The sequence below is a fragment of the Perca flavescens genome, chromosome 1, assembly GCF_004354835.1.
Source record: "Perca flavescens isolate YP-PL-M2 chromosome 1, PFLA_1.0, whole genome shotgun sequence".
Lineage (NCBI taxonomy): Eukaryota > Metazoa > Chordata > Actinopteri > Perciformes > Percidae > Perca > Perca flavescens.
Genome location: NC_041331.1, coordinates 772,136 through 794,904, shown reverse-complemented (window position 1 = coordinate 794,904; position 22,769 = coordinate 772,136). Strand labels below are relative to the sequence as shown.

Below are 22,769 nucleotides of genomic sequence, written 5' to 3'. Positions count from 1 at the left end.
TAGCTGGAGTTTTTTTCCCCATCATGATAGGATTTAGCTTCTGCCCCATTTAATTATGTGGAATAATATGACATATATATATATATATATATATATATATATATATATATATATATATATATATATATATATATATCAGTTTATCAAAATGGATATTTTTTCAGCAAAAATCAACAAAACAAGTAATTTTAATTTTAGCTAAGGCTAGCTGTGGGACTCTCTCCAGCTAGCTTTAATATGATAAAGCTCTGTTGCTTTAACTGTCTGTCTGTTGACTTCCTCTCTGACCGGAGAGAGCAGTAACTGAAATGAAAAATCTTTTTTTTTTATAATTATACCTAATTACACAGCCAGTGCAGTTACTGGGGTTAAGCTTGTCATGGTTGTTTTAGCCCCATTTTAAAGGTCTGCAGTATACATTTGAAAAGCTTGTTCACAGAAATGACACAGTCCTATGTATTAATACATTTTTATGGTGTATATAGTAAAACTGAAAGTGAAATTTAGGTCCTTGTTGTCAAAATTGTTCCTTGCTTTTCATGGCAAAATTGTCCATCACCTTGGCAGTCATTTCTTTTATGTATGTGTGATCCTGTATAACATGAATAATAAGCGTTGAGCTTTCTGAGCCCCCCGCCACCCATTACATATCCATGTTATGTGTCTGCAGTAGCAGAAAAAAAATGTGGGTGGCAGGCCATCACTTTAATAAAGACACATTATCGGAAGATGCTTAGACAGTAAATATTGATACCACACACCCATACCTGTATTTCCATAAACTGGCATCATTGTTGTGTTAGTAAGTGGGGCATTGGGAAGTTGACAACCTTGAGGCTAGTGTTTTTGACCCGTCAAGGAGAAACTGCTCTTCATTTTATATATATATATATATATATCATTTCATGCATCAGATTGTTAACATACTTGAAGGCGCTAAAGCATACACACATACACACACACACAAACACGACACCCTGGGTCACTGGCTGTCTTGCTCTTGCACACTACTGTATACGCAGTCAAGGAGCTGTTTGGACAGTAAATAGGAAGTGCACACTGAGCAGATGCTTTCACAAGACGCATATAAGCTTTCTGGCTTCATTATAAGAACAATCAACTATAGAAAGACACTCGAGTCTGGCATAAAAACAGCTAGATTTGAAGAAACGTGGAGTGTACTTCATGACATAACCCTTTATGTAATGAGTGCATCTTATTTTTTTTATATTATATCTGTATGTCTCTATTGGGCAGTAATGATTGTTTTGTGTCCTAGAACTGCTTCAACAAATTAAAATTTAAACAGTATCAGTTCTTGCTGCAGTTAGTCTCCTGGTTTCCACAGTAACCACTACTCACACATTCTTGAGACTAAGCTACACTTCAGCCATAAGAGGATGGCTTCCTTTGAAATTAATGAAAGATTCTCCATTACTACAAAGTGTTGGCAATGTCTCACACTGACATGGCATTGGTATTACATTCCTGATGGAAGCAACCAAGCACAAGCCTCAATAGTTGATGGGTGCATTTATCTTCTTATAGTGCATTAAAATAACCACATAACCATAAAGTTGCTTTTTGTGTATTGATGATGTAAACTAAATTATAATATGGACAGTAATGCTCACAGGCTTTGATGTCTAATTTACAAAAGATGGATCATCTGTAACCATCTGTAACAAACATGACTGCAAACTGTTTTTTAATGTTCTACAGTTATAGACACTCTGAATCCACTTCAAGACCACTCCAATGAACAAAATCAGATTCTTCCAAACTATTTTTCTTGGGGAAGTGTATTCGGAGTTCAGCAAGTCTGCAGTATAAACTGTGATTTCTGCAATAGTTCACTCTGCAGCTTCTGACGGGCACAGGATTCCCCTGCTCTACATCTAGGTGATAAGAGCTTTGATTGCACAAGCCTTCAGCGCTCTAAAGAGTTATGTCCATTTTTTTGCAGCCCCTATGGCTGTTGTCTTGGTTATTGGCGGGGAGAAACAATCATTGTGGCAAAGACAGAAACAAGGGCCAGGCCTGTGGCTTGGTAGAAATGCTTTAATTAACTGAAACAATGCTTAATCCACGCCTCTGGACTGTGGAATTACAAATGGGCACTGCAGAAGCCCAGTGTTGCACTCTGGTCTGGCTGCCCGCTCCAGGCAGCAGTGGAATTGTATTCAGGTCCAACTCATATAAATGACTTCTCTGAAATCTCTGAATTATGACTAAAAAGTACTCACTCACAGATTTAAATAGTTATGCTTTTGGGAAAGATGCCAAAGACACACGGTCTTCTTAAATGTCTTCCCTTTGACTACCTTCATATCTTTATTTTCTGGATGGAAATTATTGGAGGCAAATATTGTCTGAACCCAATAACAAAAATCACCTGGTCTTGAGGTTCATTATTACCTCTGCTCGAACACATAGGAGAGTATTTTTCAATTATGGATGTTGACGTTTTACTATGTAGCAAACAAATACAAATAGGGATTGTATTTCCTATGAGCAAGCTGTGTGGACTTGCTTGCTGCAAAAACACTCTGAGAAACAAGGCCGGAAGAGAGGCTGAAAATGTTTCTCGCAGTCATCTGAAGAAAAATACTCGCGGGGGTCTTTATTGGTGTTTTAATCAACTCTAACATTTTATCGATTTCAGCAAGAGGCATTTCATAAAGCAGCAGGCCAGAACAGGTTGGCAGTGTGTACCCTCAGCTGAACAAGCAGCAAACTTCTCTCCATGGGAACCATGAGCCCCGGTTCACTATCACAAAACTCCACCGCAGCCCACTACTGACTCTCTCCCCGCTGTTTCTCTCCTAGAACACATACATTTGTTTGCATTGCATTTAGTCAGAGGCTGTTCATATTTCATCTCTTCATAATTAGCAAACGCAATCAGAATTATGACTAAAAGGTTCAAGTCTACCTGTGGCATGCTGTCAGCCCAGTGGCTGTTCTGTCTCTGCTTGTCTCATTAGATTAATGGCAATTTTCATTACATTACTCAGTCTATATTTACATCTCCATCCCTATCTGGAAAAATAATCAGAATCATGGCTTAAAGGCTTCGTTTTCTTGTGTCTTGGAACGTTGACTCACATCTCTCCCTTACCATCAGCAGCGTAGACGGATGACTGTGCACAATATTGTCTTGCATTAATTACACTGGCAAACTGAAACCTCAAATGATATTGATATTGATACCGTAATAGTGCTAACCTGACTTTAATGGCTCAGTGAGTTTGAATGTAAGGTGCCTTTCCTTATAGGGGAATTCATAAAAAAATACTGAAAAGGCAGGATTAAGCTCTTATTAAAGGTAATCATTCCTCATCATTAGCAGCTGTTGCTACAATGAAAGTAACAGATATTACGAGCTGTTTACAGATGTTATTGGGCTGAAGATAAACATCTACTCTCAAATTGTGATTAATTAAGGTAGCACAACTTTTGTGATCCTTGGTTTTTTCTACTATGACATCATCAGGTCAAAATTGTACTTTGTCCAAATAATTTGGTTTATGACAAAATACCTACACACTGATGACAATGATGCAAATTGGCAAAGGTTAGCATGCTAACCAACTAAACAAAAATAATTAATGTACAAGCGTTAGCCCATATACCTCAGCTGTAGGCTGTTTAGCTAAAATTAGAAAATGTTAGCATGCTACCTGCTATCTGCTAATAATCAGCATGTTAACATTATAATTCTGAGCATGTTCGCTAGTGTGGCTGTGCTGTATATTCAGACAGACCACTATAGAGACACAATACAAATGCATACAAACTCAATTGAACGACACAAAATGTGAATTTGCCTGGGGGCTGCGTAAACTGAGAGAAACTGCATAAAGATTCGGAAACGTATCAACTTAAACAAAATAGGATTTGTGTTTAACCCGTGGGGTTTATGAATCTTATAATACAGACTGCTATACTGTTTATATTCCAAAGCTGCAGTTGGACTCATTAAAACAGCAAAGGGTTATGTACCTTGCTCAAGAGTGCGTTGATAGTACTTCCAGTTTCATGTTATTTAACCTGGTTGGATGTGGAGGAGGAATAAACAGGTTTAAAAGCAGATGAGAGGAATTCTGCTGCGAGATTAGCGAGACACATGCACACATACAGTATACCACAACCAGAGGATTTTTCTGAGATTAAAGAATCAACTGTTTTTATCCCTCTTCCCCAGGGCCAACCTTACCTATGCTTGATGCAGATTTAGGGCAAATAATTTCTTGATTTATAATGAAGTGGTGGCTGTTTGAAGTTTCTCCATGCCTGTTTTGACAAAATTAATTCCATATGGTACCTCCAACACAATTAATGGATCTCACTCGCCCTCTCCCTCTTTGTATTTCCAGTGATTGAACTGCCTATGGAGGGAGATTTTAAGTACATTCACTTTAATTCCTTTGTTGATAATCCTATGCAAGCACGGTCTCACTGAAGCACATCCATCAGTAAGATACATCAGTGAAATGTATTTATTATTTCTCATAAATGATTTACGGCTTGGCCTCATTAGCTCATGGTGGATTAGTGGTAGACCAATCTGAGGAGATTTGATAGGACGTTTGAAATGGAAGATAAATATTAGTACTAAGAGTGTGTTGTTTATACTGATAATTCCCAAATATATGAGCTTCGTCAGAGTGAAAGCTGACCTAAAGAAGGTCCATCAGCGATGACAAGTGATTGTTTTCCACTTGTGTACTAGCCCCCGAAGACCTCTCCAGGGACACTGCACTACGCTGCAATCTGTTGCTTCTAGTGTTGGGATGATAGTCCATGTCCTCAATGTATAAGTAGGGAGGGATATGTGTAAAAATGCATTTGCTTTGTGCAAATTATTGTAAGTTTTCATTATGTTCCACTTTTCAGCATTAATAATTCACTATCTCATTAACTTTGAAACATTTGGGTAATGACTATAAACAAATGAGACAATCATAGTCACCTGTCAGTTCTTCAGTTCTAATGCATTGCATTTTACATAAAGTTAAAGGTTAAATTGTGCCCAAATCATCTGGATTTCTTTTTGTTTTTAAACATGATTTAAATTAAATTGTAATTACATTGCTGGTAGTGATTTGATCCATTGTAGAGCAATGACAGGAAGTCCTGTTGGGACATGTTTGAGAGCAATTGGTAGAGTTTTTATTGAACACTATATACTCAGCCCAGTCTCTTAGGATGATTTTGCAGTAGTACAGTATTTATGCCCACTGCAAATTCAGGAAGTAGTTGGACATTCTTTTAGCTCAGTAATAAGTAAACCTGTAAAGGTCAGGGTGTTAGGTGGGCATAGAAACCTGAAACCTGATTTAGTATCCTGTCTCTTTACAGCTAGTGTTCATTTTTAATATGAACATCTATATGAACTTATTTTTAACCATAGAAATAAAGCTGTACCTTTTACAATTCAGTGAGAGGAACTTGGATCAAGTAATTTACCTTTTTTTGGTTATACAACTATCTACAATTAGATTTGTGTGAAAAGACTTTGCTCTTGAAGGAGCTGTCAAAGAATCCAAGCAGAAACATTATTTACAGTAATTATACCACAATTAGCACGATTCATTTGACAAAGTTACTGTATACTAAAAATTATCGTGTCATTCTGATACAAAAACGGTTAAATGATCATTAAAATCAAGTATAGCCAACTAAAGGTTAAAGACAATTAACAATCATAGCCTGAATATCATTAGTACAGAGGTCAAAAGCTCAACCAGACAGTTCTTAATGTGTGTAGCCTACAGTATCTAGCCTACATTGAATTTCACCATTTGCTAAGAACAGCTCTGTTCACCGATTGCACCTGCATTGATTTTTTTGGCTTGCCGGCGAGCGCCTGGTGGCCGGGTTTGCCACGGAGCCCGGCCGGGCACAGCCCGAACAAGCTACGTGGCAACTCCCTCTCCATCCCATGGGCCCACCACCTGTGGGAGGAACCGTTGGGGTCGGGTGCGATGCCACATGGGTGGCAGTGAAGGTCAGGGGCCTCAACGGACCAGACCCGGGCGGCAGACGCTGGCTCTGGGGACGTGGAACGTCACCTCTCTGTGGGGGAAGGAGCCGGAACTGGTGCGGGAGGTGGAGTGCTACCGGTTAGATCTGGTGGGGCTTACCTCTACGCACAGTCTTGGTTCTGGAACCATACTCCTGGATAGGGGTTGGACTCTTTTCTTCTCCGGAGTTGCCCAGGGTGTGAGGCGCCGGGAGGGTGTGGGGATACTCACAAGCCCCGGCTGAGCGCCGCTGTGTTGGAGTTTACCCGGTGGACGAGAGGGTCGCCTCCCCACGCCTGCGGGTTGTGGGGGAAAACTCTGACTGTTGTTTGTGCATATGCACCAAACAGGAGTTCGGAGTATTCGGCCTTCTTGGAGACCTTGACTGGAGTCCTGCATGGGGCTCCAGTGGGGGGACTCCATTGTTCTGCTGGGGGACTTCAACGCACACGTGGGCAATGATGGAGACACCTGGAGGCGTGATTAGGAGGAACGGCCTCCCTGATCTAAACCAGAGTGGGTGTTTGTTGTTGGACTTCTGTGCTAGTCATGGATTGTCTATAACGAACACCATGTTCGAACATAGGGATGCTCATAAGTGTACCTGGTACCAGAGCACCCTAGGGCCGAAGGTCAATGATCGATTTCATAATCGTTTCATCTGATCTGAGGCCGTATGTTTTGGACACTCGGGTGAAGAGAGGGGCAGAGCTGTCAACCGATCACCATCTGGTGATGAGTTGGGTCAGAGGGTGGGGGAAGACTCTGGACAGACCTGGTAAGCCCAAACGTGTAGTGCGGATAAATTGGGAACGTCTGGAGGAGGCCCCTGTCCAACAGACTTTCAACTCACACCTCCGGCGGAGCTTTTCGTGCATCCCTGTGGAGGCTGGGGGCATTGAACCCGAGTGGACAATGTTCAAAGTTTCCATTGCTGAAGCTGCGGCGAGGAGCTGTGGTCTTAGGTGCCTCAAGGGGCGGTAACACACGAACACCGTGGTGGACACCGGTGGTCAGGGAAGCCGTCCGACTGAAGAAGGAATCTTTCCGGGATATGTTATCCCGGAGGACTCCGGAGGCAGTTGCAGGGTACCGAAGGGCCCGAAGGGCTGCAGCCTCTGCCGTGAAAGAGGCAAAGCAGCGGGTGTGGGAGAAGTTTGGAGAAGACATGGAGAAGGACTTTCGGTCGGCACCAAAGTGCTTCTGGAAAACTGTTCGCCACCTCAGGAGGGGGAAGCGGGGAACCATCCAAGCTGTGTACAGTAAGGATGGGACACTGTTGACCTCAACTGAGGAGGTAATAGGACGGTGGAAGGAGCACTTTGAGGAACTCCTGAATCCGACTAATACGCCCTCTATGTTAGAGGCAGAGCTGGAGGATAATGGGGGATTGTCGTCGATTTCCCAGGCGGAAGTCACTGATGTAGTCAAACAACTACACAGTGGCAAAGCCCCGGGATTGATGAGATCCGTCCAGAAATGCTCAAGGCTCTGGGTGTGGAGGGGCTGTCCTGGTTGACACGCCTTTTCAACATTGCGTGGAAGTCTGGGACGGTGCCAAAGGAGTGGCAGACTGGGGTGGTGGTTCCCCTTTTTAAAGGGGGGACCAGAGGGTGTGTGCCAATTATAGGGGTATCACACTTCTCAGCCTCCCTGGTAAAGTCTACTCCAAGGTGCTGGAAAGGAGGGTTCGGCCGATAGTCGAACCTCGGGTTGAGGAGGAACAATGCGGATTCCGTCCTGGTCGTGGAACAACGGACCAGCTCTTCACTCGCAAGGATCCTGGAGGGAGCCTGGGAGTATGCCCAACCGGTCTACATGTGTTTTTGTGGATTTGGAGAAGGCGTATGACCGGGTCCCCGGGAGATACTGTGGGAGGTGCTGCGGGAGTATGGGGTGAGGGGTCTCTTCTCAGGGCCATCCAATCTCTGTACAACCAAAGCGAGAGCTGTGTCCGGGTTCTCGTAGTAAGTCGGACTCGTTTCAGGTGAGGGTTGGCCTCCGCCAGGGCTGCGCTTTGTCACCAATCCTGTTTGTAGTATTTATGGACAGGATATCGAGGCGTAGTCGGGGTGGGGAGGGGTTGCAGTTTGGTGGGCTGGGGATCTCATCGCTGCTCTTTGCAGATGATGTGGTCCTGATGGCATCATCGGCCTGCGACCTTCAGCACTCACTGGATCGGTTCGCAACCAAGTGTGAAGCGGTTGGGATGAGGATCAGCACCTCTAAATCTGAGGCCATGGTTCTCAGCAGGAAACCGATGGAATGCCTTCTCCAGGTAGGGAATGAGTCCTTACCCCAAGTGAAGGAGTTCAAGTACCTTGGGGTTGTTTTTTTCGCGAGTGAGGGACAATGGAGCGGGAGATTGGTCGGAGAATCGGGCGCAGCGGGTGCGGTATTGCATTCAATCTATCGCACCGTTGTGGACGAAAAGAGAGCTTAGCCAGAAGGCAAAGCTCTCGATCTACCGGTCAGTTTTCGTTCCTACCCTCACCTATGGTCATGAAGGCTGGGTCATGACCGAAAGAACGAGATCCAGGGTACAAGCGGCTGAAATGGGTTTCCTCAGGAGGGTGGCTGGCGTCTCCCTTAGAGATAGGGGTGAGAAGCTCAGTCATCCGTGAGGAGCTTCGGAGTAGAGCCGCTGCTCCTTTGCGTCGAAAGGAGCCAGTTGAGGTGGTTCGGGCATCTGGTAAGGATGCCCCTGGGCGCCTCCCCTAGGGAGGTGTTCCAGGCACGTCCAGCTGGGAGGAGGCCTCGGGGAAGACCCAGGACTAGGTGGAGGGATTATATCTCCAACCTGGCCTGGGAACGCCTCGGGATCCCCCAGTCGGAGCTGGTTAATGTTGCTCGGGAAAGGGAAGTTTGGGGTCCCCTGCTGGAGCTGCTCCCCCCGCGACCCGACACCGGATAAGCGGACGAAGATGGATGGATGGATGGATGATTTTTTTGGCCACTTGGCGCAACAAGCAACAACCCGCAACATGTTGGCAAACAAATGCTTTCTTACACATCCAGCAAACACGGAGCGACATTAGCATTCATTTGGAGCTGTGTTTCTGGTCTCAAACACTGTCCTTTTTCTTGGGAGAACAGGCTTGTTTCTGGCTGCCTGGGAAATGTAAGTCCAATACTCACTCTCCTATTAGCTCTGTTTTGGTTTCCACCAACTGAGGGAAATATATGGCTCTAAGGTAATAAATCAAGGCAGAATTAGGGTCAATTTCCCAAAGGCTTCTAGAGAAACAAACTTCTTTTTGCAACCAGTGGAGTTGCCCCCTGCTGGAAATTTGATAGAATGCAGGAAGGCACTTTCGCATTTGCTTCACTTTTCAGACTCTGAAGCTTCGTCCATTTCTTTTTACAGTCTATGATAATATCTCCAAATGGCTGAGAAGGTGAACTAGGAAGGCTAAGATATTTTACATGAGCTTTTCGTGCCTGTGACAGAGGCATTGCGATTTCCATTTCAACATACATTTGATACTCTATCACTATGGGCATTCAGGCAGGATACAGTTGTTGGTTTCAGCTTTAAGGGGATGGAGCATTGGACCATGGATACATTGTGAGTGGGATGAAAAGCATGAAATAAGTTGTGAATATTAACACATTCAGAAGGCTGCAGTTATTAGTAGCTTATACTTGTATTTTTCACTGTGTTTTTACGTGACCTTCAAGCTATAGAACAGTCTCAGGGCTGTAGTACATTCAACCTCTTCAAAGGAGGGGAAGTATTTCTTTTTGTGAATATCTTTGGTGATAAGTGGTAGATGCTTTGATGTTTTAGGTAGCCTACTGGATCAAGATAATAAATAGAGAAACGGCAGAAGAATACATGGCATCTTTGAAACTGAACGCTGACATTTAATATTCTTGGAGTGAATGTTTCCAGGTAAAGAAGGATCTTTTCTTTGGATGAAAACAAGCTTGAATGCGAACTTGACTGCAGGCTGAATCACTGTTGTGTTGCATCAGTCACTGATAGAGAGAAGCAGAGAAAACCGGTTTGGATTTGATGTATTTGATGTAATACTGTAATTACCCTGTTCAGAAATCTGAATTATACACACTGTACTGCCAGTTTCCTGTTTGAGACAATAGATGGCCTAGATCAAAGTACTTCTACCTTTTTAAAATTATTTACGCAACATTATTTAATAAACTGCACATGGCTGCTGTACTGTAAGAGAAAGCTCCCTTCTCTAAAATGTCAGCTCTTCAGGACTGGAGAAAACCAACTTTCTTTTAAGATTGACACCCATAATATTTTAAAGTTAGACATATTTTGAACGGTGTGTTTTTCCATCTCACAGTCATCAGAGTTACTTATAAGATAAAGAGCTCGGAGGCATTCCAGGAAACAAAATGCTGTAAAAAAAAAAAAAAAAAAAAAAGAATGGAGAAAAGGAAGCAATTTAGTTTATGTTGCCGCGGCAAATATTAGCAGCTTCTCCACAGCTTGACAGATGACGACTAGATTTCAGGACGTCCATAGTGCTGATCCGTTGCGACGCCTCGTTCAGCGGCTGTCTGGTTCTCCTCTGTGTGGTCCTGAATGTCAATCTGCAGCGCTCCCCCACACTCAGACACTAGCTACCAGTGATGCTGCACTAATTAGCCAACCCTCTCGAGTAGCCAAGCCCTCCCAACGGCATCTGTGCCAAACAGAATTATTAAAGAAGGAGGGAGGAGGAGTCGCACCTCCTCTGCAGAGGAGCAAACACCCAGGTTTCAGTTTAGCATTCACTTCGTCGCCCTCTGGCTGGGGAGCCGACGCTGTCATCAATATTAACACCTAGATACATCCGTCGCTGTAACGCATATTTTTTTGCCCCAAACTAATGAAAATTTCATGTGAATCCCATAATTATAATTCCTTATTCAAATGAGTGCTGTCTGGAGATGATTTGGTGGCACAGTGAGTGAAAAGCAGCCGGATGCTGCTGCTGGTGGAGATCTCTGGCTGAATATATACGGGTGTTTGTTGGCTGGGCGACATGTCCTTCACTGGCTGGAAACTGAGCTTCCGTGCATCTTAATGGATTATTTTTCTACACTACTAATTTTTTTTATTTAATAATGATTGCCCCCCCCCCCCACAGTGCTTGGACTTCCTCACCTCCTCTCTTTTGGCATTCTGTCAGCTTTGATGGCTTATTTGCTGATTTGTTTATATATTTATTAATTCATTTACCCCTCCCAATCCAATTTTAGCTGACATTTCTTGTCGAGATGCGAAGGATGACCTTCGAAAACGAAACACTTCCTGCCAGAGATGTGAAGGAGGTCTCACTCTCTTCTCAGAAAACACTCCTCCTCTTCACTCGTCTGTATACAATAACAAAAGGTGTAAGAGACATTAACATCTGTCAGTTAATTTAAAATGCTTATACCATCTTTAAAGTAGATTTGTTTGCTTTTACAAGTAATAACTAATGTGTATTTTATTAGCCACATTTGTAACTGAAATGTCAGTGTCTCAGCAAGCATTTCAAAAGAAACTGGCATAATTGTAAATAGCATACATGTAATTTGAACAAACATATAAAGGGTAAAGGGAACAATACAAAGTTGTAAAATTAAAATTACATTTTTCAGGGAGTCAGATGAGAAGATAAAAACCAGTGTTATATCTGGAAAGTGGTATCAATCTTCCAAGAAAGCAAATAAGCATATTTCCCGAAGCTTTAAATGTATCTAAGAGAGTGGCGTATTTAAAATGAATCAACATGACCTCCAAACCATACAACGATAGAAGTCATTTATTCCTACCCTCTAATATGAGCCACAGGAACATTTCATAAAAGGATCCCTAGCGCTGGCAGGAAATACGACACACAGGACTCACGGCTATAGTTTGAAACACGGCGTTAGCGCTGTGAAACAGTCACAGTTTGGTTATGTTTAGGAAACAAACGTTGTTAGTTAAGTTTAGAAAAAGATCACTAGATGGTCTAATAATAGCATGTAAATGTGGGTTAATTTGCTGCTTGTACAAACGATTTATCACATGAATAGGCTACTAACTCATTTAGTGGTCTTTGTAGTTTTTGGCGACTCGGCTAATATTAGCTGGATAATGGTCTATATCCACAACGTTTCATTTACAGGATTGTTCAGCGATTCCGCCGGATAGCCCTCATTTTTGCACGGATGTTCCTCACCTTCGGCTTTCTTTGTGTTGGCATTCTAAACTCTGGTCGATTCGGAAAACGTCCTCTGAGCTAGAACCAATCAAATTACATTTGTCTTCTTTTGACTAAAATTCTCATTACACACTAAACAGCCATTTTATTATGAGATCTGTGTTCCAAATGTATTTTGGGGGGTGTGATTTGCCCTACATCACCTAATGAGCTGCTGTTTGCTCGCCTCCTGCTTCTCTCTCTCTCTCTGTCTCTCTGTAATGTATTCTTTTAGTGTATAATACAGTCCCTTTGGGACCACAGGTTTTCTTTGTGAGGTGAAATTCCATGCAGCATTTTCACACATTCTCATACATCCCCTGTATTCAGAGCAGCAGTGCATTTGCACAAGCACACATTTCAAGGTGAAAATATTTAACCAGTGTGTGAGTGACTTCCTGCAAACGTACTTCTGTGGGTTTTACCTGTGTTTCTGCACATCTGTGTTTCCCCAGGTGTGTGTGTGTGTGTGTGTGTTTGTGTGTGTGTGTGTGTGTGTGTGTGTAATTGGGTGTGTGCATGTGAGATATCACAGGAAATAAGAAAGAACATCCTTAGCTCCCTGTTGCCATGGTGACACTTCTGGTAACAGGAGCATCTAATAGGTCTTTCATACAAATTAACCTGCCATAGAGTATGTATGTAGAGTATGTGCATTAAATACTATACAATATTTATGTATATAAACAAATAATTAAAATGCCAATATTGATTAACATTCAGTGGTATATAAGTGATCAGCAGTATATATATATATATATATATATATATATATATATATATATATATATATATATATATATATATAGTACTGTGCAAAAGTTTTAGGCAGGTATGGAAAAAATGCTGTAAACTAAGATTGCTTTCAAAAATGGAAGTGTTAATAGTTTATTTTCATCAATTAACAAAATATAGTGAATAAACAGAAGAGAAATCTAAATCAAATCAATATTTGGTGTGACCACCCTTTGCCTTCAAGACAGCTACAGTTCTTCTCAGTACACTTGCACACAGGTTTTCAAGGAACTAGGCTGGTAGGTTGTTCCAAACATCTTGGAGAACTAACCACAGATCTTCTGAGGATGGAGCCTTCTTCAAATCCTTCTGTCTCTTCATGTGATCCCAGACAGACTGGATGATGCTGAGATCAGGGCTCTGTGGGGGCCATGCCGTCACTTCCAGGACTTCTTGTTCTTCATTACGCTGAAGATACTTCTTAATGACTTTGGCTGGATGTTTGGGGTCGTTGTCCTGCTGCAGAATGAATTTGGGCCCAATCATACGCCTCCCTGATAGTATTGCATGATGGATAAGTATCTGCCTGTATTTCTCAGCATCAAGGACCCCATTAATCCTGACCAAATCTCCAACTCCATTTGTAGAAATGCAGCCCCAAACTTGCAAGGAACCTCCACCATGCTTCACTGTTGCCTACAGACATAGTTTTTAGTTTACAGCATTTTTTCCACACCTGCCTAAGACTTTTGCACAGTACTATATATATATATATATATCTCAAAATAAATACATTATTAAATACATTGTTCTGTTTTATTATTGTAAATTTGTCTTATGCCTTTGTAACTTACCTCTACTGTGCCCTTAAAATGTATCCAATTTTTGGTACAAAGTCATAGCATGTTATAAGGTGAACACCTGAGTCAACAATAATCTTGAATTTGTATTCCAATTTAATTTTTGATTGCTATATTTTATTGTTATTTAAAAGACCTCTGAGTTTCTTATCTCACGCTGTATGTGGCTGAATATATGAGTCCTTGCTGCCCAGATGTGATGTCATGTGTTGTGTTCAAAGTCGCCGTAATGTGCAAAGTATGTGAGTTATGACCCTGTATTTAGGCAAAACCATGCACATCAAAGAAAACAATGTCACTCTTTAATTTTTCTTTCATGATGTAATACATGGACTCATAATAGGATTTGATAGTGTAGCTTATGACAAACCACTGTGCAAATTATCTCATGGATATGTTGTATTTCTTAATATCATGTCTGATGTTCATTTTTAAACTGATTGGATGTTCTGGTCAAATCACTTGTAAGTCTCTGGCTATTTGCTATTGAATTTAGTGGCTTCCTGAGCCGGAGGGGTTCCTTAAGTCAATTGAATTATTTGACTTGAAAGCGGTCAACTTTCTTTTATTGAGTTGGCTGAGCCCTGAAGCTCCACACCAGGCCTGTTTCCCTGTCTTTGTCAATAGTACTTTGCCTTATTTACAGTCATTATTGCAGGCCCGTATATCCACTTCTTCCCTTGCTTATTCTATTTTATTGTAGTTTAGTTGAATTTATTTAATTTGACTGATTTAGTTTATTTTATTTTACATGCAGATAAACACCACTGCACTGTAGATATAAGTGCACAATGAGAGTGAAGTTGGGACAAGAAAACCCAAAGAGACTGAAAAATCAATTTAACTTCAAAAGCAACAGATAAAATATCAAAATGACCCACAGAAAGATTTTCTAATGGGGTTTCTGAATCCAAAGGACATCAAAACATAAAAGTTAGGGAAATGACACAAAACAGAACAGACACGACATCAAGCAAGAGTCATACAATAATTTATATAAAATAAATCCATTAAACTTTTGCTTTGTTTTTCTTTCCTCTGCAGAAACTTGTCAAAGAATCCTCTCAGCACTCTGTCATGGCAGCTCTTCCAGCACCTCCAAATCTCCGAGCTGTAAGTCTTCTTCTCTCGTCTGATCTCTCTCGTTGGCTTTTGTTTGTATTTTATTAGAGCCATTTATCATCGCTCCCTGCACTCTATCTGCCTCAATACAAATTGTCTTCACTGCTTGCCATTATAATTCCTGTCTTTGTTGTACAAAACCTCTAATTTGTCTGAGCACATAAACGACTGAACCTATAGGCAGTATGGTGGCACTGTGATCTTTCGAAAGTCATTTGTTGACTTAATTAATTCACACATAGGAAATGTATAATGGTCTTGTAGGAGGAGGCAGTCTCACCCCATTTTCTTGTTTGTTATGAATATTTTAGCGATCATTGTGTTCATGAAATGAGTTTGCTCTTTCACCACCAGGGTGAACATTGTGATGTCGACCCGCTTTGTAATTTACACATCATTACAAGTGTCAGCGCTGTCCATCATTTGAGCCTTCGCTGTGCGCAGAACGCAGCCGCTGCTTCCTGCGCCTCCTGGCATATAAAGCTGAGATATTGCAGGATGTATTTCAAGCAGGCCTCCTTATTGTGCTATTTTCAGAGGTAGAAGCAGGGCAGGTCCTCTGAGAGCCCAGCACAATGCTGATCTGGGGTTGTCCGGTTGCTGTACACTCCAGGCAGCAAAGTAGAGGAAAAGCCCTGCTTACATTGACAGTATAGCTTTGCATTTTTTTTTGGCATTTAGCTTACGCTGTCATCCTGAGGAAAAGTTACACACACACACGCAGGACCCACCGATATTACAGAGTGCTCCTTCTTATCCATCCTGTGTATGAAGCAATTCACAGAGGACCCCACACCAGTGCTACACAAGTGTCATCTCACTATGGGCCCTCATCCGAGGCAGATGGGTCTTTGAATCCCTCATTGTGCCTGTTATTGGGTTGTGAATTTCATTCTTCACTGGATTGTACAAGTTCTGTACTTTTTTTGTCTTACCAGCTATCCAATTCTGCTTTTGTTGAATCTAGTTTGGCTTTTAGCGTCTCTCATTGCTGCTGCTGCTGCTCTGTTTAAGTGTTCTATCCCATGCTTCCATATGTACGGTACAGTATGTTATGTAATGTATTTAGTGATGGAAAAAGTTATCTAGATCTTTTACTTCACAATACCGCGCATCAATATCACAGTGTAAAAAATACTCCATTACAAGTAAAATGTAGCTTTCTGAATTATACTTAAAGGCCCTCAAAATATTTGTTCTCATTCAACTTCTTAGCACCCTGCATGAACACACTGCCTTCTGCCAAAGTTGGAACAGCTTTGGTTATTTTACATAAGAGATTTCAGTATTTCTGTTTTTCTTTACTCACCAGTGGTTTGTAGTGGGCGTGGCCGAGTTAGGAAAAGGTGATGTCGCTACTTCCGTGCACCAATCAGGATTTAGCAACATTTGAATCTGATGGTGGGTTGTTTTACTGTCGATCAGTCTAACCCATACAGGCCTGAAGCAGATTATCTTTTGAGGGTATAACTCAAATAATAACTAAATATGTTTTTTTATTTTTTATTATTGGATTATTGTTGCGAGGTGTAAGCAGCATATTGATGTTGTATCTGGTGAAGATGGAGTAAGTAGTTTAATCTATAATGATGTATCATGTTATAATCCGATCATATGCTTCAGTTACCACCATTGCATACATGATATAGTGTAGCTTTAATACTTTATACCAAAAAAAACTAGATCAGGGCCATGTTGCCTACAGAGTACAGTATTAGAGATGAGCATTCACATTTCCTGACATTCCTCAACAGACTAAATCCCATGCAACAAACTAAAATAACCAGTGCATATACTTCCTTAACCGAATCACCATCGCAGCTCACAGAGCACGATTTGCTCTGATGTGCAATCCTATTTATTCTTAAGCAACCATTTTAGATGTGTACAAATGGAGTCTTTGTTGTTCTACATGAAAAGCATGGCCAGGGTGATGCCCGTGTTTCCCAGAGAATGCTGATGAGGAGTGAGGTTTATGTCTATTCCATTTGGTGGGTTTGGTTAAGAGGTGTCAGTTGGAGTGGCGTGGCGGCAAAGACGTGGGCTGAGGCGTTGTGCAAGTAGGAAGCCATGTGGAATCAGGCCTCGCTAATAGGAAATGAGTCACTCTATCATGGGCAGAGTCTGCGACGTGGCCCCTGACATCATTATTGCACTGTGTTCGCCCAAACCATATTAGCTTGGTAAGTGCCAATCATTCAATCATGCCAAATGAAGCGTGCTCATCGGGCGACTATTGCCTTTAATTATTAGAATAATACACAATGCAGTATCAATGATAAGTGCCCACCCGTGCTGCAGAACCACTCTGATATTATGTTAATAGAGAAAGATCAAACCAGCTGAAATAATTTGTTTTATGTGGTGAACGGAGAGCATGGCCCTTTGCCATGACGCTGTTGCTACACCGTGTTATCTCACTCACTCTAGGCACTGTTATTGTAATTGTATTTCATGTTCTTTAACAATGAAAGAGTTCCAATTTCAAAGCTGCGATGCGGTGACAGTGACCTGCAATGAATAGGAAATGTAAAAATAGTTTTGTAAGCCTGGAAAAGCCTTACAAAAGCATTAAAATACCAATGTTTTCATGGATTAATTCATTGTATATTTCATCAAGGTCCATTGTTTCATTTCACTGCTACGCTTGAATTGCTTCCACAACTTCTTGTAAATAAAAAAATAAAAATAAAAGAAATGAAAATAAGGGGGGAAATGAGTGCACACAGTGGCATATAGAAATTACTGTGAAGAACAGAGGTAATTTGTACACATCAAGCATGCTGATCAAAAAGGCAATACAAACAAAGTGACGCAACACTGAAATCACCATTAAATATGTAGTTTCATCAAATCATTGTGATTGGCCAAGTTTGGAATTAATCCTACATTTCCTGCTTTTAATTGCTACTTCGCACATAATTAATAAGGTGGAGAACAGGTTGTAGCCAATAAAAAAAGGTGTGTAACTGTTAAAGAATTGTTTAATCAGCTACTTTACCATGAAGGCAGGACTTCTTTGTTAACATCCAACAGCCACTGAGTGTGTGGTCCAGTGCTCACTCACTATGTGATCTTAGGTGTCGCCTTCTATGGTTTAGAGGAGATGATTCTTGTACCTGGTTCCACAATTAAAATCTGATTTGGGAACAGCAGTCATCCTGTATGATGAGGCAACAGTAAGGTACCTCCTATCAGTCAATGTGCATTTAGTCTGTTTTTCCGTTATCAGGCACTCCTTATCAAGCCTTGTGAAGTGTAACTGCAAAACAGTTGGTTTGTTCTGCAGGGTTTTTTACACTCCCTGCAATATCTTAATATCAGTGACAATGACAATACTATCAGTGACATCTCAATAATCTCAAGTCTTTTGTGGCTCCTGTGAAAAGGCCCCAACATCACATTGAAGCCTTACAATAGATGTCTGCTGTGTGCTGCCTCTGGATGAGACACAGATAATCGGCTCTGCCTCTTTGTTTGTGTGCCCTTTAGCCAAAGGACCAGAGCTGCTGCAGTGTAGTGCACAACCAAGCCAATCACAAGCGAGAGAACTGGGGGAATGGGGGCAGTGAAATGCTAAATCTGCCGCTGTGGCATCCAGGGTGATAATATTGGATATTATTTGAAGCTGAGTTAGTGGTCATCACCGATACAAGTGTCTTTGAGGAAGCCCATTCTGTCTGGTCCACAAAAAGAGGAAAATATTCTCCTTCTTTAGCAACTAAAGCGATCCGCCTGAGGCAATGTGCATCCCGAATCCATTTATTCTGTTAGCGCTTCTTTAATCCCAGCTCTCTGGGAAGCAGGGGCCGACGCAAAGTCAAACATTTACGCCTCCTAAGAGCAAAATGGAATTTTTCTTTGAATATGGATGAAATATGAATAGATCAGACCTGTAATCTTCTGATATGACTCCCAGTGGATTAGGATGGATTAAACATTACATTTCCGTGGGCTGCATGACAGGTACATTACTAAATTTGAACCTTCATTTTATTGGGGTCCAATTGCACTCAAGGCAGACTCTTTCTGAAATTACATGACATTTACTCTTCAAAGACATGAGAAACGGACTTGCAACGGAGATGTTCATTGTAGTAGAAGCGACTGGATTGGGGGCAGCAGTGGCCTAGACATCGCAGATGTCACCATCTTAAAACCCAGACTTTATAGCGCAATCCATTTAGGGAAAATGAAGAAGAAACCCTTGCTTATAATGACACAAGGCCAAATGCAAATACAGGACATTTCCCTTTTAAAAGCAATATACCTCTATGCCCTGTTATATTTATGGAGTAGGGAGAGAAGTTATGCTTCCAGATTATGTCTGCACAATAAGTTGATATGAGTGCAATTAACTACAGGGAGTTAACCAGCTGAGAAGTAGTGCCTTCAATCATGTACAAGCAGCAGTGGATGGCATATGGTTAAGAATCACCCATTATTCTAACCTTGCTCAGGCTCTGCCTTAATCACATTACAAATTGTATGTTTAAGGTACCCTCTACCTTTTGATATGACTACTATTGAGTATTTTAAGTCACTCTAGATACTAGGCCTACAGTATGTGAATTCTGTAAATGTAACTAAAGCCACAAAAAATGTCCCTTCCGATACACATACTACCATACTTTTCAGTATGCCAGAAAAATATTTACTATGTCCCAATACATAGTATGTCAAATGCAGTATGCCAAAAATACCAGGATCTCACACTGCATCCGGTTAGATTTTGTGGTATGAAAGCCAGCATGTTTTTCTGGCTATTGTGACCCACAATCCTTTGTTCAGCAAGATGTTCAAAGTTCAAGGTGCAATGTTATGAAGAAGTAGTATGTCCCACTTGTATGCCTACTGCATGCAACAGTACATAATTTGGAAGGGTAGCTGCAGTACATACTAAAAGTAGAAAGAAAAGGTATGCAAAGTCACAGTGCATTTGTGATAATATCTTGCCTCAGTAGGCATAAAAACATGCATAGGTTAGGACAAAAACTGGATACCAAAAACATACCTTCCCCAGCAACTGCAATTAAACAACGACTAGTGCACCACTTCATGCTTCTACTGACGCATGGCTTGAATGAAGCCACACAATTACCAAACAGGCACTAAAAGAGAAGAGAAGAGTTGCACTTTGACATGTTTGTGCCTCTGTGCATCTGAATGAAATGCAGTCATCTGCTTTGTCTTTTAGTTTGTTTTAAAATGTATGCTAAAGTTAGAGTATGACAATATATATAATTAGAATGGTACTCAGAGAGTGCAGACCTCTGCTATTGGTCCAATTTCCTGAGCTGGGAAGTGGTTATTCCGACTTCTGTGTGTTTTTTAGCAGATGTGTTGTATTGTATTGTATTGTTCAGAGCGTATAAACAACACATTCAAGTATTTGCGTGACAACAAAGAGCAAAGGAAACGGATCAGGCGAACCATGAAATATGATAGGGAACTCATTTGTCCAATTATTCCAATATCGCATGAATGCAGCACAAATGCCCTATCTCGCAATGTTAACAAAAGTGAAAAATGATTGTGTCTATCCGCCCAGTGATTCAGATCTCCTCCAAACTTTAATGAATTCTTCCTTGGCCCATGCTACTCCCATCCACCAAGTTTCATGGAAATCAGGCCGGTACTTTTTCAGTAATCCTGAAAACAGACGAAGAAACAAACCAACCGAGATGAAAAACAAGACCTCCTTGGTGAAGTTAATTAGAATAATTGTTAAAAAAATAATATACAATTGGTCTTGCAAAGACAGTAAAGTAACACCTATCCCTGAAATACATTGAAAATGCACAGCACAAGAGAGTACACCATATATCTTAGGCTATAAATGGATAGTGCACCTATCACTATATCATCCATCCTGAATATACGATATGAATGCACACATAAAGGACCTCTGACAACATCAATCCTCTAAAAGATAACCACCAAAAGTATCTGTGCATGAAATGTCCCTGCTAAAATCTTTGACTCTGAAAAAGAAATTGCCTGAAGCTCCCGCTCACTTTGTCCATTTTTCCTGCCTGAAGCATTCCCTGACCTGACTCGGGTGTCCCTTCTCCTTTACATGATTGCAGTGCAGGTGGTGTTGACAATAAGCCAAAGTCAGATCTGGCTCCTCAGACAAATAAAGCCGTAATGGTTGGAAAAAAGAGGAGGAAAGAAAGTCAGGCAGTGAGAAAGCCTGCAGGGACGCTGACCGGCCAAGTGGCTGCAACCTTACAGAAAAGCAATGATGGGACAAAACAGTGATTTATTTATTTGCCGCATACTGCTTTATCCATGACACAAGCAAAAGACACAGTGTGTGAGAATGATGGAGCGGGTCCAGAGACAACCAGGAGTGTGGTGAAGCAATGATACACACTTAGTACGGTTTGGTAAAAGCAGCTGTTTAACAAATTTAGAAGGATCAGGGGAAATGCTTATGTTGTAAAAGCTGTTGCTGACGAGAACAGTATTAAATTTGACATTGGTTGAGTTTTTTCCACATTTATTCCCCCTCATTGATTTATACTATGTTTTTTCTCAAAACTCTAATCTCTCCAACCTGCTGCTCTACAATGACAACTGAGCATAATTTGACATTTCTGACAGAGGAAGAGCAACTGTGCAGCAGTGATTGTAGCAAACATGCAGTTAAAGATGAGACCAGTTCTTGGCTACATGTGATTATTCAGCCTACAGCCTATGAATAGATGTCTGACTGTCAATCAACTGCTTCAAGACTCTGGAAGCCAATCTGATGGCATGACAGCTAGATTATCTCTTTTTCACGCAATAATAATAATGGCTACTGGCCACACTGGTTGATTGACAAGTGATTTATGGGAAGAAACACGACCCCCCATTAGTGCTTTGTATCAAAGATGGAGACAGAAAATAGACTGATATGATTAAAAAAATAGGCAACAAAAAAAGACAATTCAATATACCATCAAAGAGAGAGAATTAACTGTTCACTAAGCACCGCTTATTACTGTTAGTACGCCTGTGGTTCTTTCCTCTTGTACAGCACATACCTATATACAGTATACAATGAAAATGATGTTTAAAGCACACAAAAAAAACATTGTTTTGTTGAAAAACATAACAGCAATGTTTTTTCATAATGTTTTTTCCAGAAATCATGACTCAGTTACTCAGGATTACATGCAGACCTCTTTGCAGTTTCATGTTGGAACTAAAAAAATTAGTATACTGTACATGAAACTGCTCACAACAAATCTGTAATTAATCAAAAAAGGCATCTCTATGGCCGATATCTCCAAAACTCCGCTGCTCACACCAAAACAATCTATGATAAATAGCACTACAGGAAAAATATTTATTTTGATTTTTGGGTAAACTGTCCCTTCAACCTTGACTATATGAATGTTAGAATAATTGAATGTTTAATTTATTAGCGGTAAATATTTTGCTGAGAACCTCATTAAAGATTAAAGTTATCTCTTAATGTCACTTTTAATAGATAAGATTTCAGGTATTTCCAATTGTAAATATGGCTACTAAAATGTCTTGGACATGTGCATCTGAGGGATATCATTTTCTATGTACAGTTTTAAAGAAGTATTTCTGCACACTGCCTACTAAAATCAGTTTAATAAAATACTATGTGGTGTTCCAACATTGGAACAATAACCTACATGCAGGTTTGATGACCAAAACATGGTATTCAACAAAGCTAATAGTAAAAAAGACATGGGACTCTCGTCTCATTTACAATTACTGGCTTTTTCTCAATGCTCTTATCTTGTGTTTTTAACTCACTGGCATTTTTTAAAGTTAAGGTTTTTTATGAATCCTTGCAAATGTGGACAGTT

General features: G+C 40.9%; 1 protein-coding gene across 2 annotated transcripts in view; it reads left to right on the top strand.

Moving 5' to 3' along the window:
* The window catches only part of ntrk3b (neurotrophic tyrosine kinase, receptor, type 3b), a 204,773-nt gene that overhangs the window by 66,051 nt on the left and 115,953 nt on the right, over positions 1-22,769 (top strand). For both annotated transcript variants that reach the window (XM_028586046.1, XM_028586038.1), the window contains exon 4: positions 14,857-14,925. In XM_028586046.1, the coding sequence (XP_028441847.1) occupies positions 14,857-14,925 (69 nt within the window). The remainder of the gene's footprint in view (positions 1-14,856; positions 14,926-22,769) is intronic.